This window comes from Asterias amurensis, chromosome 1 (assembly GCF_032118995.1).
Source record: "Asterias amurensis chromosome 1, ASM3211899v1".
Lineage (NCBI taxonomy): Eukaryota > Metazoa > Echinodermata > Asteroidea > Forcipulatida > Asteriidae > Asterias > Asterias amurensis.
In genome coordinates this window covers 24870528-24889932 of record NC_092648.1, presented here as the reverse complement: position 1 = coordinate 24889932, position 19405 = coordinate 24870528, and the positions used below count along the sequence as shown (strand labels likewise).

Here is a 19405-nt window from a genome sequence, read left to right as displayed (position 1 = left end):
TTACATCCATTTTATATCACTCAACGGATTATAATGGATAATAATGGATTTAACGGAAACAATTTAAGTGCTTTATACACCGATTAAGGATAAGGGTTTTTGCATAACACATTAACTTTAAAATAATCACTTAAAATGAAAACTGCCATTTGGCAGGGAAAAAAAGGAGGACATTAAAGTTGCTGTTGACAATTTTGTTAAACCTTTTGGTTTTTTTGAGAAAATAAAATGAGCTGTTGCAAACATCTTGGTTTTTTTCTCGTTTTTAATTATATATTATTATTCATATATTCAAAAATAATTTTGAATGGTGGTCGTGGCTAAGCGGTTTAGCGCATCGGACTCGAGTTTTGGTTGCTGAGTCAACAGGGTGGGTTCAAATCCCTGTCATGATACTTAAATGCAATTGCTTCTCTCCACCCAGGAGTAACTGGGTACCTGTGAGGGCAGAGATGGTTCTTGTGATTGATTTAGCTTGTTTCATACTTGGCAGCACAGGCTGCATATCGAGTTGAGATGATTAAGGAATGAAATATATGGCTCAGTGGCCAGGGTTAATAACGTTTGAAGTGCAATGTATTCTTGAATTGAATTGAATGATAGTTCGGAATTGCACTATATAACAGTCAATTTAATAATATTTATTACTGTTGTTATAATTATTATAATAGTATGATCACTTTTAGCAGTAAACTGATCACTTCTTTGGTTTCAAATATTCAAATTCTTTATTTTTTTGTGGAGTGGCACCCCTGATATATGTTACAATTTAAGGTACAATCAATAAATAAACAAATGACATCCACCTTGGGAAAATTATAGAAAAATGTGATAAGAGGTGTGCGTCACTGTGTGAAAATTATCACCTGCAATGGAACAGTCCAGTAACGTTTGTTATTCTGTACAGTTTTTTTTCTTTTTAGATACCTCAAAAGATACTCATATTTTTAAAGGGAAACGTACCTTTGGTATCTGAAACCATTAAATTCTTATGATCAAATAAAAATGTAGATATATAAAATAAACCAACATGTTATAAAATTCATTTCAAACAGTGGTTTTTTGAAGTGTTGCCGAAAGTTCTTGTCAGGAAGAATAATCTACAAATGGAATACACAATATGAGAAATATTTTCTGACAGTATACATGTACTTTTCCAGATAAATTATTTTTTGGGATAAAAAACAAAGTTGCTGTACTTCTAAAAGAGTAAGTTTTTATTGCACTAATTTAAAGAGTTAAGTTCCAAACAATTACCCTCCCTTTAAGTGAGAAATGCATGATTGTTTTTGCTGGTGCGCAACAGAGTTGAGAAAATTTTTCTTTAACTTTCCTACTATTGGTAAAAATTTTCGGCATCAAAATTAACCACACATTTGACATCATTCAACTACTCAGGTTGTCTATGGTAGAGCACTTTTGGACAGAAATAATAACTTACATTCTCTTTGGATTTAACCACACGGGAAACAATGGTAAGACAGTGGGAGGGTCGACTCCTACATGTTGATGCTTTTAACACATGGTTTCATACTACAGGCTGGTAGAGTTTATTTATCATTCAAACCCACAATGGATGGTATTGACTGGTCAGATAGTGAGAGGGTTGACTGTGTGCTGTGTAGATGCATTCACCATGTGATGTTACATTACAGGTTTGTACATTTTATTAATCATTCAAACCCTCAATCGCTTATTATGACTGGTCAGATAGTAGGAGGGTTGACTATGTATTGTGTAGATGCATTCACTGTGTGATTTTAACACAAGCTAGTACATTATATTTAACATTCAAACCCAAAATCAATTGTATTTACTGGTCAATTAGTAGGAGGGTTACACTTACTAAATGTCTCTGTAAATGCATTGATTAATAAATAACATATTTTGGAAAATAAGACAATAAAAAATATTGACATTATCATCTTTGTTGCTAGAAGCACGGAGCAATGTCCAAGCAGTTTATTCGTTGTAACTCACAGCTTTTAAAGAGAAATTCATCTGAAGGTACATAAACCAGAACCCTTTCAAAATTTTGCAGTTTTACACTTTCAGAAAAAAAAACATTGCAACCCTGAAGATGTGATACTCAAAGGGTATTGAAACAAAGGTTCCTAATGCTTTAATTTGCAACTTCTCCACCCCCTCCCCCTTCTCTCTGTCTTTCTTTCACTTTTTACAATAACGAAACAAGAGAGAGTTTGTTGAAGTTTTACTCTAATTTCCGAACGATCATCTCCTGACCAAAACAGCTAACTGATCAGAATTCTTATTTTATGATTTCAGGAGAGTTGTTGCTTTTTCTTTCCTCATTTGTTTCAACATCCTTCTTAAAAGCTATGCAACTAGGAGAAAACCCAAACAAGTCTGTTTACAAAAAGTACTGAAGTTTATAACAAATGCAGCTTCACAACCTCAGCTGTATGTCCAAATTGCCCTGGAACTTAACATTTATTGTTTTACATTTTAACATTAATAAAACATAATATTCACTCAAATTAACTTCAACTGCAATTTTTTAATTTAGACTTTTGGAGTTGAACTTTCAAAATCCATTCTCTTTAGCACATTTTTCTTGATTATTTAAAAGGATGAATTCTTGATTTAGGTGAAAATCGTCACATCAAATTAAGCTGTTTATTTAAGTCTTCACTACGCCTAGGCGTCAAGTGAAATTTACACTTTGATTAGGTCAACCATTTTCAATACCGAAGTATGTTAATCGCTGCAGGCACAAGATAGTAAAATTCAGGCTGAAATGTGAAGTACATGTATGCAGTACATAGGACGCCATAACAGTAAGCAACTCTTTTGATGCAAAAATATATTAGAGCAGATAATGAAAGTTTGGCCTAGACGACTAGTGAAATTCACTACCAGACTAGTCAAGCTTTGATTAGTTGCAACTTTGACAGTATTCACGACTATTTTTGCAGTAGTCGTGGTGGCACGGTTAACCAGGTAGTTGAAGAGTGGTAGTAGTGGCAAGACACTGATTCACTTCACATTAAGTAATAGTATTACAGTTTTAGAACTATGCGTGGTGGAAATACGATATAGAAAGGTTTGCGGTAACACTATGTAATGACTATATCTAATGAGTTGGGGGGGGGTTCTAGTGGTTCACTAGACTGTACAAGTCTCTCCAATATTAAAACATTTTAACACGCGGTAAGCCCTTTTCACACTTTTCTAGTTCCCCGCCGTTGACGGGGGGGGGAATAACATCCAACCTTTTTACACTATGACTGCTTTACCTCAAGTCTGCCCCCAGTCTTCCCCCCGTCTGCCCCCAGTCTACCCGGAAAATTGGCATACTCTGGGGAATAGCTACCCCTGCTCTGGAGTAGGGATAAGCACTAGGGTATTATTGAGATGTGTAACCAGAACCCTGTGAAATAGTGACACAGTGTGAAAGCGCTCAGGGGTTACTGTGGGGTAAAATAAGTCCCGGGCTTCCCAGGGCTTCCCAGGGCTAAGAGATACAGTGTGGAAAGGGATATAGAATGCAAGATTTTGTTTCCATACACAGAAACATTCATATCCAAATTCCTGAAAGTTTAACGATGTGGGTAACATGAACAGACTATTGCAAATGAACTCGCCTCTTTGACTTCAATATGTGACTAAAACTATGATAACCAGCTGTGCGCAATAGTCTTCTTGATAAGGGTTTTAATAGAAAATAATCTGATTACATTAGTGCATCAACAAAGATAAACATTTTTTTCAATAAATTTTAATCAAATAACACCTAGTACTTGAAGTTAACAGCAGATAAAAACAAAATTCAGTGAACCAAGTTGGTTTTCTGCGCCATCACTACCGCATGTACAAAAAAAACCACCTTTTTCTGGCAAGTGTGATAGCCTTTATTGGTCAAACTGAAGCATACTAGGTCACAGTTGTTATAGCTCTCAATGTCAAAGTTCTCGTAACCAATGACATTTATTTATGGCCATGATCTGTCCAATGTAGAGTAATTAGATCTAATCTAATCAACAACAAGAATTAACTCCTGTATCTAATATAAGGAGGAAGGTGAATGGGTTTTGGAGGAATTTGTTTGAACTTTCTTGATAATATTCTAGTAAATAATCACAAATTATTATATATGATATGAAAAAGCACATTAATACAATATATCTGGTTCTTGGAACCAACAAAATAAAACACAAGTTAAATTTTATCTTACAGTTTTTTGATAGAAATATCTGAACACTTTGCACATTGAGCCATGGGTGGCAGAGGCACTCATTTAACTTCTACTGCTCTTAACATAACAATCCTGCAAACAGCAACTTGTGCAATTGAATCAAGAAACATTTGTCACATTTACAGATAATTCAAGGCAGTGGACACTATTGGTAATTACTCAAAATAATTAGCAGCATAAAACCTCACTTGGTAACGAGTAATGGGGAGCTGTTGAAAGTATAACACATTGTGAGAATCGGCTCCCTCTGAAGTAACGTAGTTTTTGAGAAAGAAGCAATTTTCCACGAATTTGATTTCGAGACCTCAGATTTAGAATTTGAGGTCTCAAAATCAAGCATCTGAAAGCACACAACTTGGTGTGACAAGGGTGTTTTTTCTGTCATTTATCTTGCAACTTCGACGACCGACTGAGCTCAAATTTTCACAGGTTTGTTATTTTATGTATATGTTGAGATACACCAAGTAAGAAGACTAGTCTTTGACAATTACCAATAGTGTCCAGTGTCTTTAATGTAAGTTAGATACAAATGAGCAATCAAAGGAAAGGGCTATCCCTTCCCAACATGACTTTGAATTGAAGAACAGAGAAGTATCGGACCGAATCCCTGCACCATAAACAGTGCCAATACACTGGACTCCATTCACCTCTAGAGGGAGTAAAGCATATTGGCACGATTAATGAAGCACGATTAACAGAATCCATGCTTTCACGTTAATACAAATACGCCAAATGACTCCAAATACAGAGCGCCCTCTATGGCTTACCCAGTAAAAGCATTCATCTAAAAATAATCGCACAAGGGCAGTATGGGACTTACTTAAATTATTCACCGGCCATAGCTTTAATTTGACACTGAAACCATTTGCCTGAGGCCAGTGGTTTTAGTGTCGGACCAGTAAAATTAAGACAGGACAAGCCCATGGGCCAACTATAACCAACCAAGGTAACATTGTGGCACGGGCGACAACCAATAACTGTAAATCTTTTCACACAGTACACCACAAGTGGCCATTCCTGGGCAAACTGTAGAGTGCGCTTTCTATTTTGAATTGCCCCTACACGGCCCTTCCACGGCAAAACAGCCTCACTAAAAAAAAATTACATTTTGAGAAAAGCAAGTTTAGCCAATAACTGTTTTGCCCTAAAATGGGATGAAAGTTCAAAAAGAGGCAGAGATAGGACATGTTACAACTTATATTTACATCCATACATCGTATGCCTTTGAAAGTTTGAAGTTTAAAAAAAAACCTTTCAATTTAACCAGAAATCTTATTCAAAGGAACATTACAGAATTGGTTTTTGCTAACAAAACAGCTGCTGGCAGTGTAAGCACTTTATGTAATCCACCATATACATAAACTGACAAACCTGTAGAAGTTTGATATTGATCGGCCATCTGGGTCACGAGAAAATAGTGAAAAACCGATTGCAAATTTTGCATTGCATTGACGCCAAATTAAAAATGAATAAAACGCTCACTGAGCGAAGTTAGATTATTTATTTCTCATCAAATATGACATTTCAGACAGAAACATTTCAAGGGATGTTTCCTACTATCATCATCATTAGACCGTGTAAGTTTTATGTAAATCTGTGATCTTCACGATTTTGTTTCTTACCAATTCTGTAACATTCCTTTAAGAAACCAAATTTGTTGAGTTAAGTTTTTTTGCCATGGAAGGGCGGTACTTGCATCTCGTTATTTTTACTCAGTGTTAGTGAAAAAGATGTGCTTACTGTTGTACAAGTCCTGTCAAGGTTTCTTTACTGGTGTTGGTGGGTCTTCCTGTTTTTCTGTCTCTACTGGGTCACTAGGTTCACATTTCTCTCCTGACAAATTCATAAAGACAATTTAGTCGATTGCAATACATCACATTGAAAGCAAAATCTACATCTTTGGTTTAGGGGAAAGAGAACATTCATTCCAAACTTCTTGTCAAGAAATTTGTTTTTAAATTTACCCGTTTCTCAAAAATTGCATTGCTGACGTTTCCGACAAACATCTTTTAAACGGTCAGAAATTCTCTGAAAACTCTTGCACATATGTCAGTGCTTTCTTTAAGTGTCACAACTTTGTGACAACTTTAAGAAATAGGTGTTGCAAACTGCTCACCAATGTAAAGGACCTATGGTATAAATGCAAACAAAAGAAATTAATGGTCTGACGTTTTTGAGCGTAGCAGAGTCTTGCGCAAAAGCTAAATAACCTTCAAGATAGACTCAGCTATGGTCAAAAGTTCAGGTCATTAACTATTTTTTTGCAACTTTAAAGTGCACACTCTTAAACTGATAGCATATCAGACCGAACTATGGCAAATACATAATATGTGTAGGTGAGTTTTCAGATTAAACTCATAGTTGATCTGTCAGATCATATAACTAGTTAAAAACTTCCTCCATCTTAAATTCAATTTCAATTGCCAAGGCCAGATTTCGTTGACCTCTGAAACACTATGTGGACTTACACATGTCCACATAGTGTTATTTACAGTTTTGAAGACTAGGATTTTCGGTTAGTTTACCATGTTTACAGACTAAACGAATGTTCACAGAGTGAATGCAACACAGAGCTCTGTGCTCGGGTGTGTGTAACCATGATCACAATTGGTCACCAAAAGTATTTAATTTTAAAAGAAACGTGTTGTTAGCACATTTTATTTTTATTTTTTACTGATGCACTTATTAATCCACTAGCCGCGGGGCTATCATCAAACTGGAAAAATGAGTAGATCGGCTGTAAATATAGCAGTCTCAGGCTAGCTGGCTACTGACAATTTTGGACCCTGTTTAACATAAATGGTAGAATAGGCTACATGTGGCAAATCTAATCTATATTTGTTCTACTGCACTGCGTCTATAACATTTTTACAATAGCTTATTCTTTTGATTTTGTTTTTGAATAAGTAGGAACGTTACCATTGAGCGGGAAGTAGACTGGCAAGAGTTTCTCGTAGATCCTTACATCGTTGGGCATGAACAGGCAGAAGATGATTCTCTCAATCTGTCAGACATGAAAGAATCGAATGGAAATATTTATCAAGGTCACATGACCACCAAACAACGCTCTAGAACCCTCAATCAAAAGGAAAAGCCTCGCAGTTGTTTTGCTCAATTGTGACAAAGTCACTAAAGCACAGTCAACTTGACCGTGCTTTGCAGGAAGGCATTACATACCATCCCCTGTATTGGTGCGAACAATCTTAATTTCCTCCTGATAGTAGTAGTATAGCATGTAAAGAGACTGCTCAGGTTGGTGTAATGGTAACTTTCCTTGCCTTCCACCTCGGGACCCTGGTTTGCATCACACCGGGGGCTTTAAGTGGATTGGGTTTTACGTCCCTACCTGATTACCTTATTTCAGAGTTGGAATGGATTTTTATACACAAACTAACCTTGCCATTGCATATTTCCCTACAGAGCAAGTGGGTTTGAGCCTTCAATTAACACAACAAAGACCAAAAAACAGCCAATCAGATTCTCCATTCGGTACTCACATCTGTCTTTTCATGGTCTACAAACCACTTCTTGACCATGTCTAATGCAACATAAGCAGCGTCCTCTTGTGGATAACCTGTAAAGGACGAGGAATCATAAACGCATAAGTGTTAAATTTCTACAGGTAAGAAGCAGCAGTGTAGCAGTACAGCAGCTTTTGATAGTATAAACCATTTTGAGAATCACTTCACATCAAAGTAATGAGGTTTGGTAAAAGAAAATATAATTTTTTATCTCCCAAAATTGGAATTTGAGAACTGTTTCTCTGATTGTGTATTCCAACTATGGATTTTACTTCCTGCGTGGACATAAACGCTCGGGATACTTGGCAATATCTCAAAAACGCTAAAACCTTTCGAAACTAAATTTCACACAAGATAGTTTTACTGTACAATAGTATTAAAACAATTAAATACTTTGCCTTAAACAAAAACTCTACGCAGTTGTTATACAGCTCTTTCTCACACCTGAGAGCGTCTCAAAGTGTTCATTATGTTTTCTTAAAAGGTAGGCATATGCAGAGCAATAATGGTTAAGTGTCTTGACCAGGTCTCAAACCCCAACAGTCAAGAAACAACAGAAACACCAGAGCTAAAGTCCAGTGATTTTGACCGCTCGGCCATCCAACTCATAAATGTACATTTGAAACAATTGGTTGCCTTTACCAACAAACCCTTTTCAAACTTAAAATGAATGCTAACCCCAAACATCTCACCATAAATTCCAGTTGATATACAAGGGAAGGCAATAGATTGAATCAGAGGCTCTGGTTTATCTGTCATTTCCTTCAGGGTATCTTCTTTCGATTTGCTCTCTCCCATTCTCTTGTTTTCATCTGCTGCCTCAGTATCTTCTTTCGATTTGCTCTCTCCCCTTCTCTTGTTTTCATCTGCTGCCTCAGTATCTTCTTTCGATTTGCTCTCTCCCGTTCTCTTGTTTTCATCTGCTGCCTCAGTATCTTCTTTCGATTTGCTCTCTCCCGTTCTCTTGTTTTCATCTGCTGCCTCAGCTGGGCTTTCTGTCTTTGAGTTTGAGTCTCCTTTAACATCCTCTCTGAGGGATTCTGGTTTATCCTCTTTGTCCGCATCTTTTAAGTTCCTCTCTCCGTCTTTAACACCCTCTTCTCCTTTATCATCCCCTTCAACACAATCCTTTCTCATATCGACAACCTCTTCCCTAACCACACTCGCTGTTTTTCCTGGTCCATTGCCATCCTCGCCCAAACTCTCAGCAATATCATCCGGTTTCTCCACAGATTTATCATTTTTGTCTGTTTGATTCTCCTCCGATACTGCAGGCTGTTCCTTTTGCTCCGGACTTGTAGGTTGTTCCTCCGTGGGGACATCTTGGGGTCTCTGTTCTGGGACACTGTCCTGTGTCTTTTCCTCGTTGCTTGCATCTTGTTTCATCCATATCTCTGCTCGTTCTCTCTGCTTGACGTTGTGATCATGAGCTCTCTGGAGACATGTGTAGTAACACTTCTGAAGATCTCGCTCCCGATCCTCTGGTACTCCGCCTTTAGGGTATGAACGGACGATTGGCCCGACAGTATGAATTACATCTGAAAGGTAACACATTCAGAGGTTCAAGAACATGGTTTTGGAGAGAGAAAGAAATTATGATTTTTCTTATCTTCAATTTTGGAAAGCTTGATGCTTAGACACACAAACAGGTTGTCTTCGCTTTACTCCCATCCATTCGCCTTACAGGCAAAGTACACCTTAAATTTTTAGAACTGTCTGTTCAATATAAATGTAGTTAAATACTTTAAAACCAACCTGTGAAAACTTTATTTCAAAAGATATATGCATTTTCGAGATATCAACGAAAATCTGGAGCTGTTCATTTGGAATACACAATCTGAGAAACCAATCTAACAGAAACGTTTCTCAGAATAAATTTGAAGTGAATTGATTATCAAAAAGCTTTGTACTATCAAAAACTGCTGTACTTCTTACCAGGTAAGTTTTTATTGCGATTAATTTTAAGAGTTATTACTTATCGTACACTCTTTAAACATATTTCCATTAATGCCAGCCGTGTAATGGAACCAATTATGCATAGTAGTTAGAATTTAATCAATTAAGTATAGGCACTCAAATGTGATATACAAATATATCTGATCTATATTCAAAGGAAAGATAGAATAATATCCGACAACAATCAATATTGAAAGTGTAAATGACTTAAACCAATTCAACTTACATCTTGCTGGAAGGAGGTATCCTGATTGAAGGGACACGGTTTAAAGGAAAGGGAGGAAAAATAAAAATCTTCATTAATTGATAAAAGAATGTAAGTAACATCAACAAATTTATAATCCAAGCCAATTTCGCAGAGCTTGGTCCAATTACATATAATTGTTATGTTCTTACTGGTATCCAAAGCAAAGACATTAAAGATCGCCAACAAGATGGCAAAGTTGGTAGAGTGCCTGCAAGTTAATCTGGACATTGCAGGTTCACAGGTTGTACTCGTATTAATAGCAAATAACTCCAACTCAAAAATGTGCCTGATTACACATCTGGGCAACCCTAACAATAGCCCTGAGCCCGCCAACCACACAACCAATCAGAGCATTGATTGACTTACACTGGATCCTCTGAACCCCTATAAATAAGCCCACTATTCTCTTACCTCTTCAGTCTCCTGACAATGACTAGAGCAAGTTGGTCGAAAAAACATTGAGATCAATTTAAGAACTGACTCCGCGGTAGTCAATTAACTACGATCCTATAAGCTAAAGTAGTAGTCCCAGCCTATTGTCTATACCATCCGCCCGGGTAATGGTTAAAAAGCAGGACAGTTCTTTTCAGAACTGAGAAGTCTCCCAAACACCCAAAAAATCTACTCCGCGGGAGTAGAATAAAGAAAGACAGTTCTCTAAGAACAAACTCTACCTGGCAAGTAGACACACACATAGCCTTGATCAAGGCTGTTGACGTACTGTTCCCCGGCCCGGTTCGCTGCACACGCATGCAGTGCATACACAAATGTACATTACCATACATTGTACAGCGAGAACAGTATAGCGTAGTCGTGAGTACGGTCGTGTCTTTCTACTTTCAACCTCGCACACATGGCTCAAACAACAGCCTTGATGGGTTTGTAAAGCTTTATCGGAATTCCGATAAAAGGGTATTCATGATGTGGGCGTGTCATTCTAAACATTGGCCAATCACAGGCGCGATTGAGAATGACGTATTACTGCGAGCAATCATGCCACGTCCATGCATGCATGGATGTGTGTGTGTGTGTGTGTACGCTGTACGCTAGCTGTATGGACATGTACTGTAATACGTGCTTTTTATAGCAGTGTCGAGAGCGTGGTGTGTATATTAGCTATGATTGTAAGGGGTCTGAATGCGCTGCCGGACGGGTGAGCCGGACAAGACTCGCCCGGTCGGTAATGGTGTTGAACAACTTCGAACAACTTCCGTTGTCTATAACACGAGGACTAGCATCATAATTACAACGTAGCTGGTAGATTTGTCCCTGAATTTAAAGCTGCTGTACTTTAAGTGTAACGTTGTAGTGTAGTACTAGTAGTATGGCAAGAGTTTGTTTATGAAATTGAACTTTACTTGTAGTTGTTGTTCAGCCACACGCCATCTTCTACCGTCTGGTATGTTTTCGACAACACATATTTTCGATCCCCAACTTTGATTTACCGCGAGAAACGTAATAAATAATATATGTCTACATTAAGACAAAAAAACAGCTGGGTTTCTTATCTCATCTGGTCTGTGTTTGTGCTTCAAGGGGATGGGGTGTGTTGTACTGTCATATGCCCAACACCTAAGAATTCTTACCAAGTAGCCATCTTGCCGGAAACCTATGACACCTGGATACTTTTTTAAAGGAACACGTTGCCTTGGATCGGTCGAGTTGGTCTTTGAAAAGCGTTTGTAACCGTTTTTTATAAAATGCATATGGGTAGAAAGATGTTGTAAAAGTAGAATACAATGATCCACACAAACATACCTCGAAATTGCGTGGTTTTCCTTTTACCTCGTCGACTAATACGTCGGCCATTTATGGGGGTCAAAATTTTGACTCCCATAAATGGCCGACCATGTTAGTTCGCACAGTAGAAGGAAAACCACGCAATTTGGAGGCAAACTTGTGTGGATCATTGTATTCTACTTTTAAAACATCTTTCCAACCATATGCATTTTATAAAAAACGGTTACAAACGCTTTTGTTTTGACCAACTCGTCCGATCCAAGGCAACGTGTTCCTTTAACCTTTCTCAAACACATTTCACATGTTCTAATTTTCTTCCTTCTATTTCTAAACCCATGATTGATGCATTAAACGCGGTTGTTATATTTTGTTGAAAGTTTCTGTAGTTGTGTTGCAAATTATACACCACTGATTTCCAGCGGCTTACTGTTTTGTTTTACTAGTAGGGATTTCTCCCTCGCCCGCCGCCATTGCAACTACAACCACGGTTTGTTTACAATTACGTCGACGAGCACATGTGTGCGAGTGCTTGCAGAACGTTGTGATTGACATCGCAGCGAGAGTTTATAGGTCAACCAACAACCAATGAGAACGGGTTGTTAGTAAACATTAGCATAATGAGCTCCGCCCTAAATTTTGGCAGATACAAAACCATCAAGGCGCTACTTAGGAAGTACCCATGTACCGTAAGTGTACCGTATACAGATGGTACATGTACATGTACAGTACGTATGTGTGTACATACGCTGTATACGTATTATATGCACTGTGTTATGTATGGGGGTGCACTGGTGGAATTCAGTGATGGAATTCAGTGATGGGGACTGGGATTTTGCAGATCGCGGCTGGCTGTAGCGCCTTGATCAAGGCTAACACACACATCAAGTTTTACAAGTTTTTTGTAAATTGAAAGATAACATATATTCAGCAAGCCAATGTTTTGTTGCACTTCATTCTATCTTTCATTTTGGAAAGACAGTAATTTTCAAGTTGAACTACTGTAATGAAAGTACACTCAACTGTAGATTATGTTGTTGCGAATCTACACTTAAGTGTAGATTCGTAAAAATAATCTACACTTTCAACAATAAAGTGACGTCACAGAAATAGTTTACCTTTATCTAGACATGATATTTGGTCCTTGGAAAACAGTAGAACATTTTATCGAGTACAGAGGCCAACCTAAATGTACACATGGTGTAGTCTCTAATAGACTTTTGGGGCTATTAAGTCACACCTTTTCTGATTTTTCAAGAGGCCCCAAACAAATTAGAAATCAGACCCAAGTACATGTATCATGCCTGTAAACCATAGTTTATAGGAAACAAGATTTCACTCATACAAAACACCAGGGTAAAATCACCATAACTTGATTTGTGTAATTCATAATCAGTCACGTTAAAGACACTGGACACTATTGGTAATTGTCTAAGACCAGTCTTCTCACTTGGTGTATCTCAACATATGCAAAAAATAACAAACCTGTGAAAATTTGACCCTGATTGGTCGTCGGAGTTGCGAGATAACTATGAAAAAAAAAACACCCTTGTCACATGAAGTTGTGTGCTTTTAGATGCTTGATTTCGAGACCTCAAATTCTAAACTTGAGGTCTGGAAATCAAATTTGTGGAAAATTGCTTCTTTCTCGTAAACTATGGCACTTCAGAGGGAGCCGTTTCAATGTTTTATACTATCAACCTCTCCCCATTACTCGTTACCAAGTGCTGATAATTATTTTGAGTAACTACCAATAGTGTCCACTGCCTTTAAACCAATGTTTGTATGAGTGAGATTGGCTGTTTCCAGCTTGCCGAGTTCCCTTGGCGGGAAGATCATCGTAAAAAACAAATCCAAGGCTACTAATTTTGTTTTTTTACCCATACACCGATGTGTGTTAACAATGTATACTCGGTACTTCCTGTGAAAAAATATCACAGGCATATTACTTCGGTGGGATTCGAACCCATGACCCTGCAATTCTATAGTAGTGTCTTATCAACTAGACTACTGAAATTACCCGGTAGCTAGAGGCAGTTTGAATCCTATGTTTTGGCAGCGGGTACCGCAATGATAAAATAGATGTTCAGCATCTATCAAATCCAAGGCTAGGGGAGAGAAATAGAGTCATACCTGCCGTTATTTTTGCATCTCCAGTATCACACCCGCAGAGAAACTTGCATTCTTGAAGAAGCTTATTCCCAGCCATTCTGTGTATAGCGCCATCAACTGTACACATTGAAATAATTCAAACCACATGAAATATTTACATAGAGTAGTTTGATTTACAATAGTCTCATTACAAATACAGCTTAAAAACCTTGGAGGCCTGGCACTGTTGTGAACTTTAGAGCCAGTTAGTTTCTGGAGTGAAAACATTTTATAATTTAATTATCAACCCAGTGGTGTTGCTAGGATTGGTTGCTTCAAAGGGTAAGGTTTGAGTATTACACTTAGCATTATTTTGTGGTGTTACTAACAACCACACCACCCATCCCATGCTTACAAAAATAAATAATAACATTGATCACATTTTCTACCCCCCCCCTCCCAGGCAGAGCTCTGCGCCTGTTCAAGAGAAAACAGTTTAGGAGATCGCCTTACATCACGAGGGCATGGACGGCCACTTTAAGGTGAGGGCTACACATTAACTGATTTGGTCCAATCAACCCAAATCAACTGTCACAAGGGGCATGTTGCCCCCTACTCCTTGGGCTGAAACAGGGTTACCATGGCACAGTCAATAAGGACATGTAGGCATGAGAATCATCCACTAGGAGCATGGCTGGTAGAGCAGATCTGCACTACCTTCCAAACAGTTTTTATGCTTTGCCCATTCTATCAACCCCTCTAGCGCTTTACTTCAGTCTTCTTTTGCTGCTCCGATTTTGTTTGCCTTCCTGTGCATATTTACCAGGTCAGTTCTTTACACTGTTTAAAAGGAACACATTGCCTTGGATCGGACAAGTTTTTCTTTGAAAAGCGTATGAAACCGGTTGTTATGAAATGCAAATGGTTACGATAGATAATTTAAAAGTAGAATATAATGATCCAGCCACACAAACATTTCTCGAAATTGTACAGTTTTCCTTTTGAAACACGGTCTGCCATTTTGTGGAGTCAAAATTTTGACTCAATAAAATGGCTGACCATGATAGTTCGCGACATAAAAGGAAAACCGTGCAGTTTGAGTGATTTGTGTGGATTATTATATTCTACTTCAAAATATCTTTCTAACCATATGCATTCCAGAACAAACAGTTTCAAACGCTTTTCAAAGACCAACTCGTCCGATCCAAGGCAAACTTATTTGTTTGGAGCTGCCTATTTGTAAACTGCTTACTTGTTATCTGTCTTTCACTCATTGTATAATTCATTGTTCTCTTTATGCGCTTAGAGGCTTCTTCTGCATTGGGCATTTTACAAATGTCTTTATTATTTAGAATACCAACCTCCACCACCTCCCATGAGTGAGTTATTAGCAGCATTGACAATAGCATCCACATCCAGCTTCGTGATATCACCTTGCCATATGGAAACCTTCTCCTCAAGGTTGTCTCCCTTGGATTCTGTGTGCACAAAATAAAGACAATTATAACACACCTCTTGCTTGTTCTGTATTCTGGTTGGCTGAAACACGGTCACGTGGGATGAACTAATATAGGCTAGTGATCGCGCGAGCGCGCGTTTTGCGGAAATAGTACCAGAGCGGGCAATAGTCTTTGAATATAGTGCCCGCGGTAACAGCGCCCTCTCTTGACTTAAACCGAGAACAACTACAAAACACCTTTTTCTGTTCTTATTTGACATTTTAAGATCGAGTTGTGTTATAAAACACATATTGACTGGCATAATTTGGTAACTAGTGTACGTCTATTCCCCCTCGGGCCTGTGAGTGACCAGAAGAGGGGCCTATTTCCCTGGGCCTTCGGCCTTGGGAAACAGGTCGCTCTTCTGGTCACTCAAAGTCCCTCGTGGGAATAGACGTATACTAGTTACCTCGTTGCCAGTCAACATGTGTCTAATATTACCCTTTGTTAGATGATAGTTTGGAATTCGAACCCACAACCTTTGCATTGCTAGAGCAGATGTCTTACCACTAGGCCACTTGTGGCGAGAGGCAGTTTGAATCCTTTGAATTAGCAGCGGGTACTGACTTCTGCTTTAGCAATGCAAAGGTTTTGGGTTCGAATCCCACCTCTCAATAATAATATGGACATTACTTTTTGCAGGTTGAGATGAGATTTCTCTTTCGGCTGCATACTCTGGCCATGTAGGTACGTCTTTGATGCTGATGATGTCGGAGCGTTTACGTCTCCCCTCTTTCACTTTCTCCTCCAGCGTCTTGTTAAGATACTCCTCTTTGTAGAAAACAGGAGAAATAATCCAGTATTGCTTTTGTTATTTTGTTCTTGTATGTGACAAAAAGTAAGCTCAGATTATATGCTTTACTGCAACTCTGGTCTTTGTGTTTCTAAAATGTTGCTAATTACCAGGGACTGTTTATCCATTCTGATTGGTTGAGAGGAGATCGACAATGTCAAAAGGTGCGATATAAACCTGGTGAGGAGACGTGTTTAAATATGGCCTGAGGAGATTGAGTCAAAGCGGGCGCTATCAGATGAGCACATGCAAATTTCAGAGCCCAATTCAAGTATGTAACACGTAAATCTGTTTTTCTTTTTGCTTTTTGGAATTGGATTAAAGTGAAACATTGTTTATTGAAAGAGTAAATAAAATCCACCAAAATTTCCAAAATACAACTAACCTGTGAATATTTTATTCATTTAGGAAGTCAGGTTTTAGTGAAGTTATACGATTCTTCATGCAGGACTCAACTTTTGTACAGGCCAGACAGAGGCCAGTGATTTTAGCATCAGGCCAGTAAACTCACGACTTGATAAATCCAGCGGTCTTGTAGTTTATCACTTGATGTAATACCAAATTTATTTATAATTTAAGAAGTTACGTTCAAATGTTGACTTAGAGTAAATATCTTTCAATGAATCAATGTTTTGAGTATCTTTCTCATTAGATTCTGGTTCTTTTGGTAAAAACCCAAATAAATATTCACAAGTTCTTTTTAAATCTTGCCTCCTTGGCCACTACTCACCACATGATTAATTACGATAGAACAGTTCTCCTGTCCTGTATATTTTTACCATGCTTGTGAAATAAAAATTTTGCCAATTTTGAATTGTAGTTTTTCCATCTTCTTTGTGATTTTGGTTTACTTTTTATAGTATTTCTTTGTTTTCTTTGGTTGTTTGTCAGTAGTTGTGCTTTTCCATTGTCTCGGTTTTGATGTGTGAACAAGGGTCCCCATTTAGTGGGCCTGTGTTCCTGTTTGGGGGTTTCCCTTTTGCAGTGATGACATTTTTTATGTATTTGTGAAATAAAGGTAATAAAATTAAAATTAAATTATTTATTTATTTTATAACACCCCAAACATTGCGCATAGCGTCAAGGTATCGAGAAGCTGCTGAACTGCTTTGGGATCTATAGTACATCAGGTGCTACGGGCATAGTACCTTGTTTGCTGTGTGTATAGCATTTCGCATTCGCGTTCCAATTCAATAAAATGGCAGAATATTTGTAAGGGGTGTTTAATATAGTATAAGATTGTTGAGATCTTTGATTGTCAGTGAGCTTCTCCCAAGACAACTTTTCTTACCTCTATTTTTGCGATAGGCATACATCTGGTTTCCTGATGACTGAAACCGTTTGAGGAGCCCCATTGGAAAATCCTGGTCAGAAGGCCCTGGTTCTTGTTGGGAACTCATTGTCAAAGCGATCCTTATCCTTGAATTCTGTTGCATTATAAAAAGCAAACAAGTTCAATATTGTTGATTTTGAAAGGCAGTGGACACTATTGGTAATTACTCATGATAATTATCAGAATAAAACTTAACTTGGTAACGAGCAATGGGGAGCTGTTGATAGTATAAAATACTGTGAGAAACGGCTCCCTCTGAAGTAACGTAATTTTAGAGAAAGAAGTAATTTTCCATTAATTTGATTTTAAGACCTCAGAATTAGATTTTGAGGTCTCGAAATCAAGCATCTGAAAGCACACAACTTCGTATGACAAGGGTGTTTTTTCTTTCATATTTATCTTGCAACTTCGACGACCAATTGAGCTCAAGTTTTCACAGGTTTGTTATTTTATCTAAGTTGAGATAAACCAAGTGAAAAGACTGGTCTTTGACAATTACGATCACACAGCACAAGCACCCCTATACCACACCTTGGACAAGCAGTTAGCTTTCTAGGTGGTTATTCATAAAGCATCAAGCAAGCACCAATTGTGTCCAGTGTCTTTAATCTTGCACTATAGTTGTGACCATTTATACAGGCTTACAGCACTTGTGCTATCCTACACGTATAGTCCTCTCACCAGGACAAGAAAATGTGTTTTGTTGCTTGTTTATTTGTTATCATGGGAGATGCATTATCTACTCGTACTCCTTACCTACTCTAGTTGCGATAACATAACCCTCCTCCTGACAGCCGCCAGGCCGGAGCGGCCGTCGGGAGGAGGGTTACATTATACCTACTCTTGTCCTTATCCTAGAACTATATTATGAGGTTCGTTCCAAGGTCGTTTGTGGAGACGATAGCGGAACGATCGAGCCTCATACTAAACTATAGTACTCTTGATCCTGTCCTCTAGAGAGTAGATGTTTAGTAGAACTACGGGCAACTAGAACGTATTGAATATTTAAATTATAGACACTATGTTAACGTTTACGTTGATACTTGGCAGAATCCTTAAGTAAGTGAGGACGTAATTGAAAGGCCAAGATGGGTGCTTGATTGTTGATGCAGTGCAGATCGGACACGAAAGTGCTAACAGGACAGAGAAATAAAACTGAAGAAACTAAGGTGATGGAGACAACTGCAACTCAACTGGTGCTGGACAAAGTGCAAGTACAAACTGGGCTGCTGCTTATAATACTATAATAGACTTGATGCAACTCCTCCTCCCCTTAAAGGCCTCACATTCACAACGTTTCTTTATTTTTTTACCATTTACTATTTACTAATCCTAATAATACCCAAGAGGGGCGTGTCGGTGGACTCGGTATCCCAAGGTGCCCTATTGAAAAACATGTACACAAAATCAAAGGTACAGCAATAAGCCAAACCTCTTACTCAGTCTCAATTGGTTGTGTATTTCTATTTTTGTGCAAAACTACAGGGTACAGCACTGTGTCGGAAATAAACGTAAATTATAAATAGGCCCCTACGATATTAATTTGTTTATTAATAATATCATTATCAATCACCACTGACACTCAAAAGGGAGGGGGCTGGGCCATTAATGAGTTAATTAAATTGTAAACAGATCATAACTGGTACTCTTATTCTTACGTCCTTCAGGCGCAGAAAAACTGGAGAATTTGCACAAATTGTTCTCAAACAGGCGCGATGGAAGGTCAACATTTACGGATTACTGTTCACACGTAAACAAAGCATACAGAGAAGCAGGAAGATAGAACAGCTAGCTAGCTCACGTACACGTTGTTGGAGATGAACCGTCCGTTAATGGTTGTGATTAAAATGCGCATGCGTAATTCTTTGCTAGCCTCGTTTACAGCCGTAATCTGTTGTTCAATTCAATGCAATTCAATTCACTTTATTTCCAAATCAATGTTTATTTTTGAGCCAATATTATTTACTGTAATTATTTTCTAGTCATATTCTGTCATGTATGATTAGGAAGCT

The 19405-nt window shown here is 38.1% G+C and overlaps 2 protein-coding genes across 2 annotated transcripts in view; one reads left to right on the top strand and one right to left on the bottom strand.

The window, feature by feature from the left end:
- Nucleotides 1-14252, top strand: part of LOC139934106 (threonine aspartase 1-like) — a 49129-nt gene extending 34877 nt beyond the window's left edge. The window contains exons 11-12 of the mRNA XM_071928395.1: nt 7637-7838; nt 14232-14252. The gene's annotated coding sequence lies outside the window, so the exon portion shown is untranslated. The remainder of the gene's footprint in view (nt 1-7636; nt 7839-14231) is intronic.
- On the bottom strand, nt 109-19376 carry LOC139934077 (uncharacterized). Its single transcript, XM_071928373.1, has 10 exons — nt 19052-19376; nt 17352-17487; nt 15901-16038; nt 15130-15246; nt 13811-13906; nt 9920-9940; nt 8430-9275; nt 7714-7790; nt 7136-7220; nt 109-6049 (listed from the first exon to the last, which is right to left on the bottom strand). The coding sequence occupies exons 1-10, from the start codon at nt 19121-19123 to the stop codon at nt 5973-5975; spliced, it is 1665 nt and encodes a 554-aa protein (XP_071784474.1). The 5' UTR covers nt 19124-19376; the 3' UTR covers nt 109-5972.
- Nucleotides 19377-19405: the final 29 nt, after the last annotated feature.

Bases quoted from the DNA above. Each gene is read 5' to 3' on its own strand.
- LOC139934077 (XM_071928373.1), bottom strand. From the start codon at position 19,123: ATGTTGACCTTCCATCGCGCCTGTTTGAGAACAATTTGTGCAAATTCT. The intron at 15,247-15,900 runs GTAATGTCCATA...TTGTGCACACAG, and splicing joins CTCATCTCAACCTGCAAAAA to AATCCAAGGGAGACAACCTT. The intron at 7,221-7,713 runs GTGAGTACCGAA...CATGTCTGACAG, and splicing joins TAGACCATGAAAAGACAGAT to ATTGAGAGAATCATCTTCTG.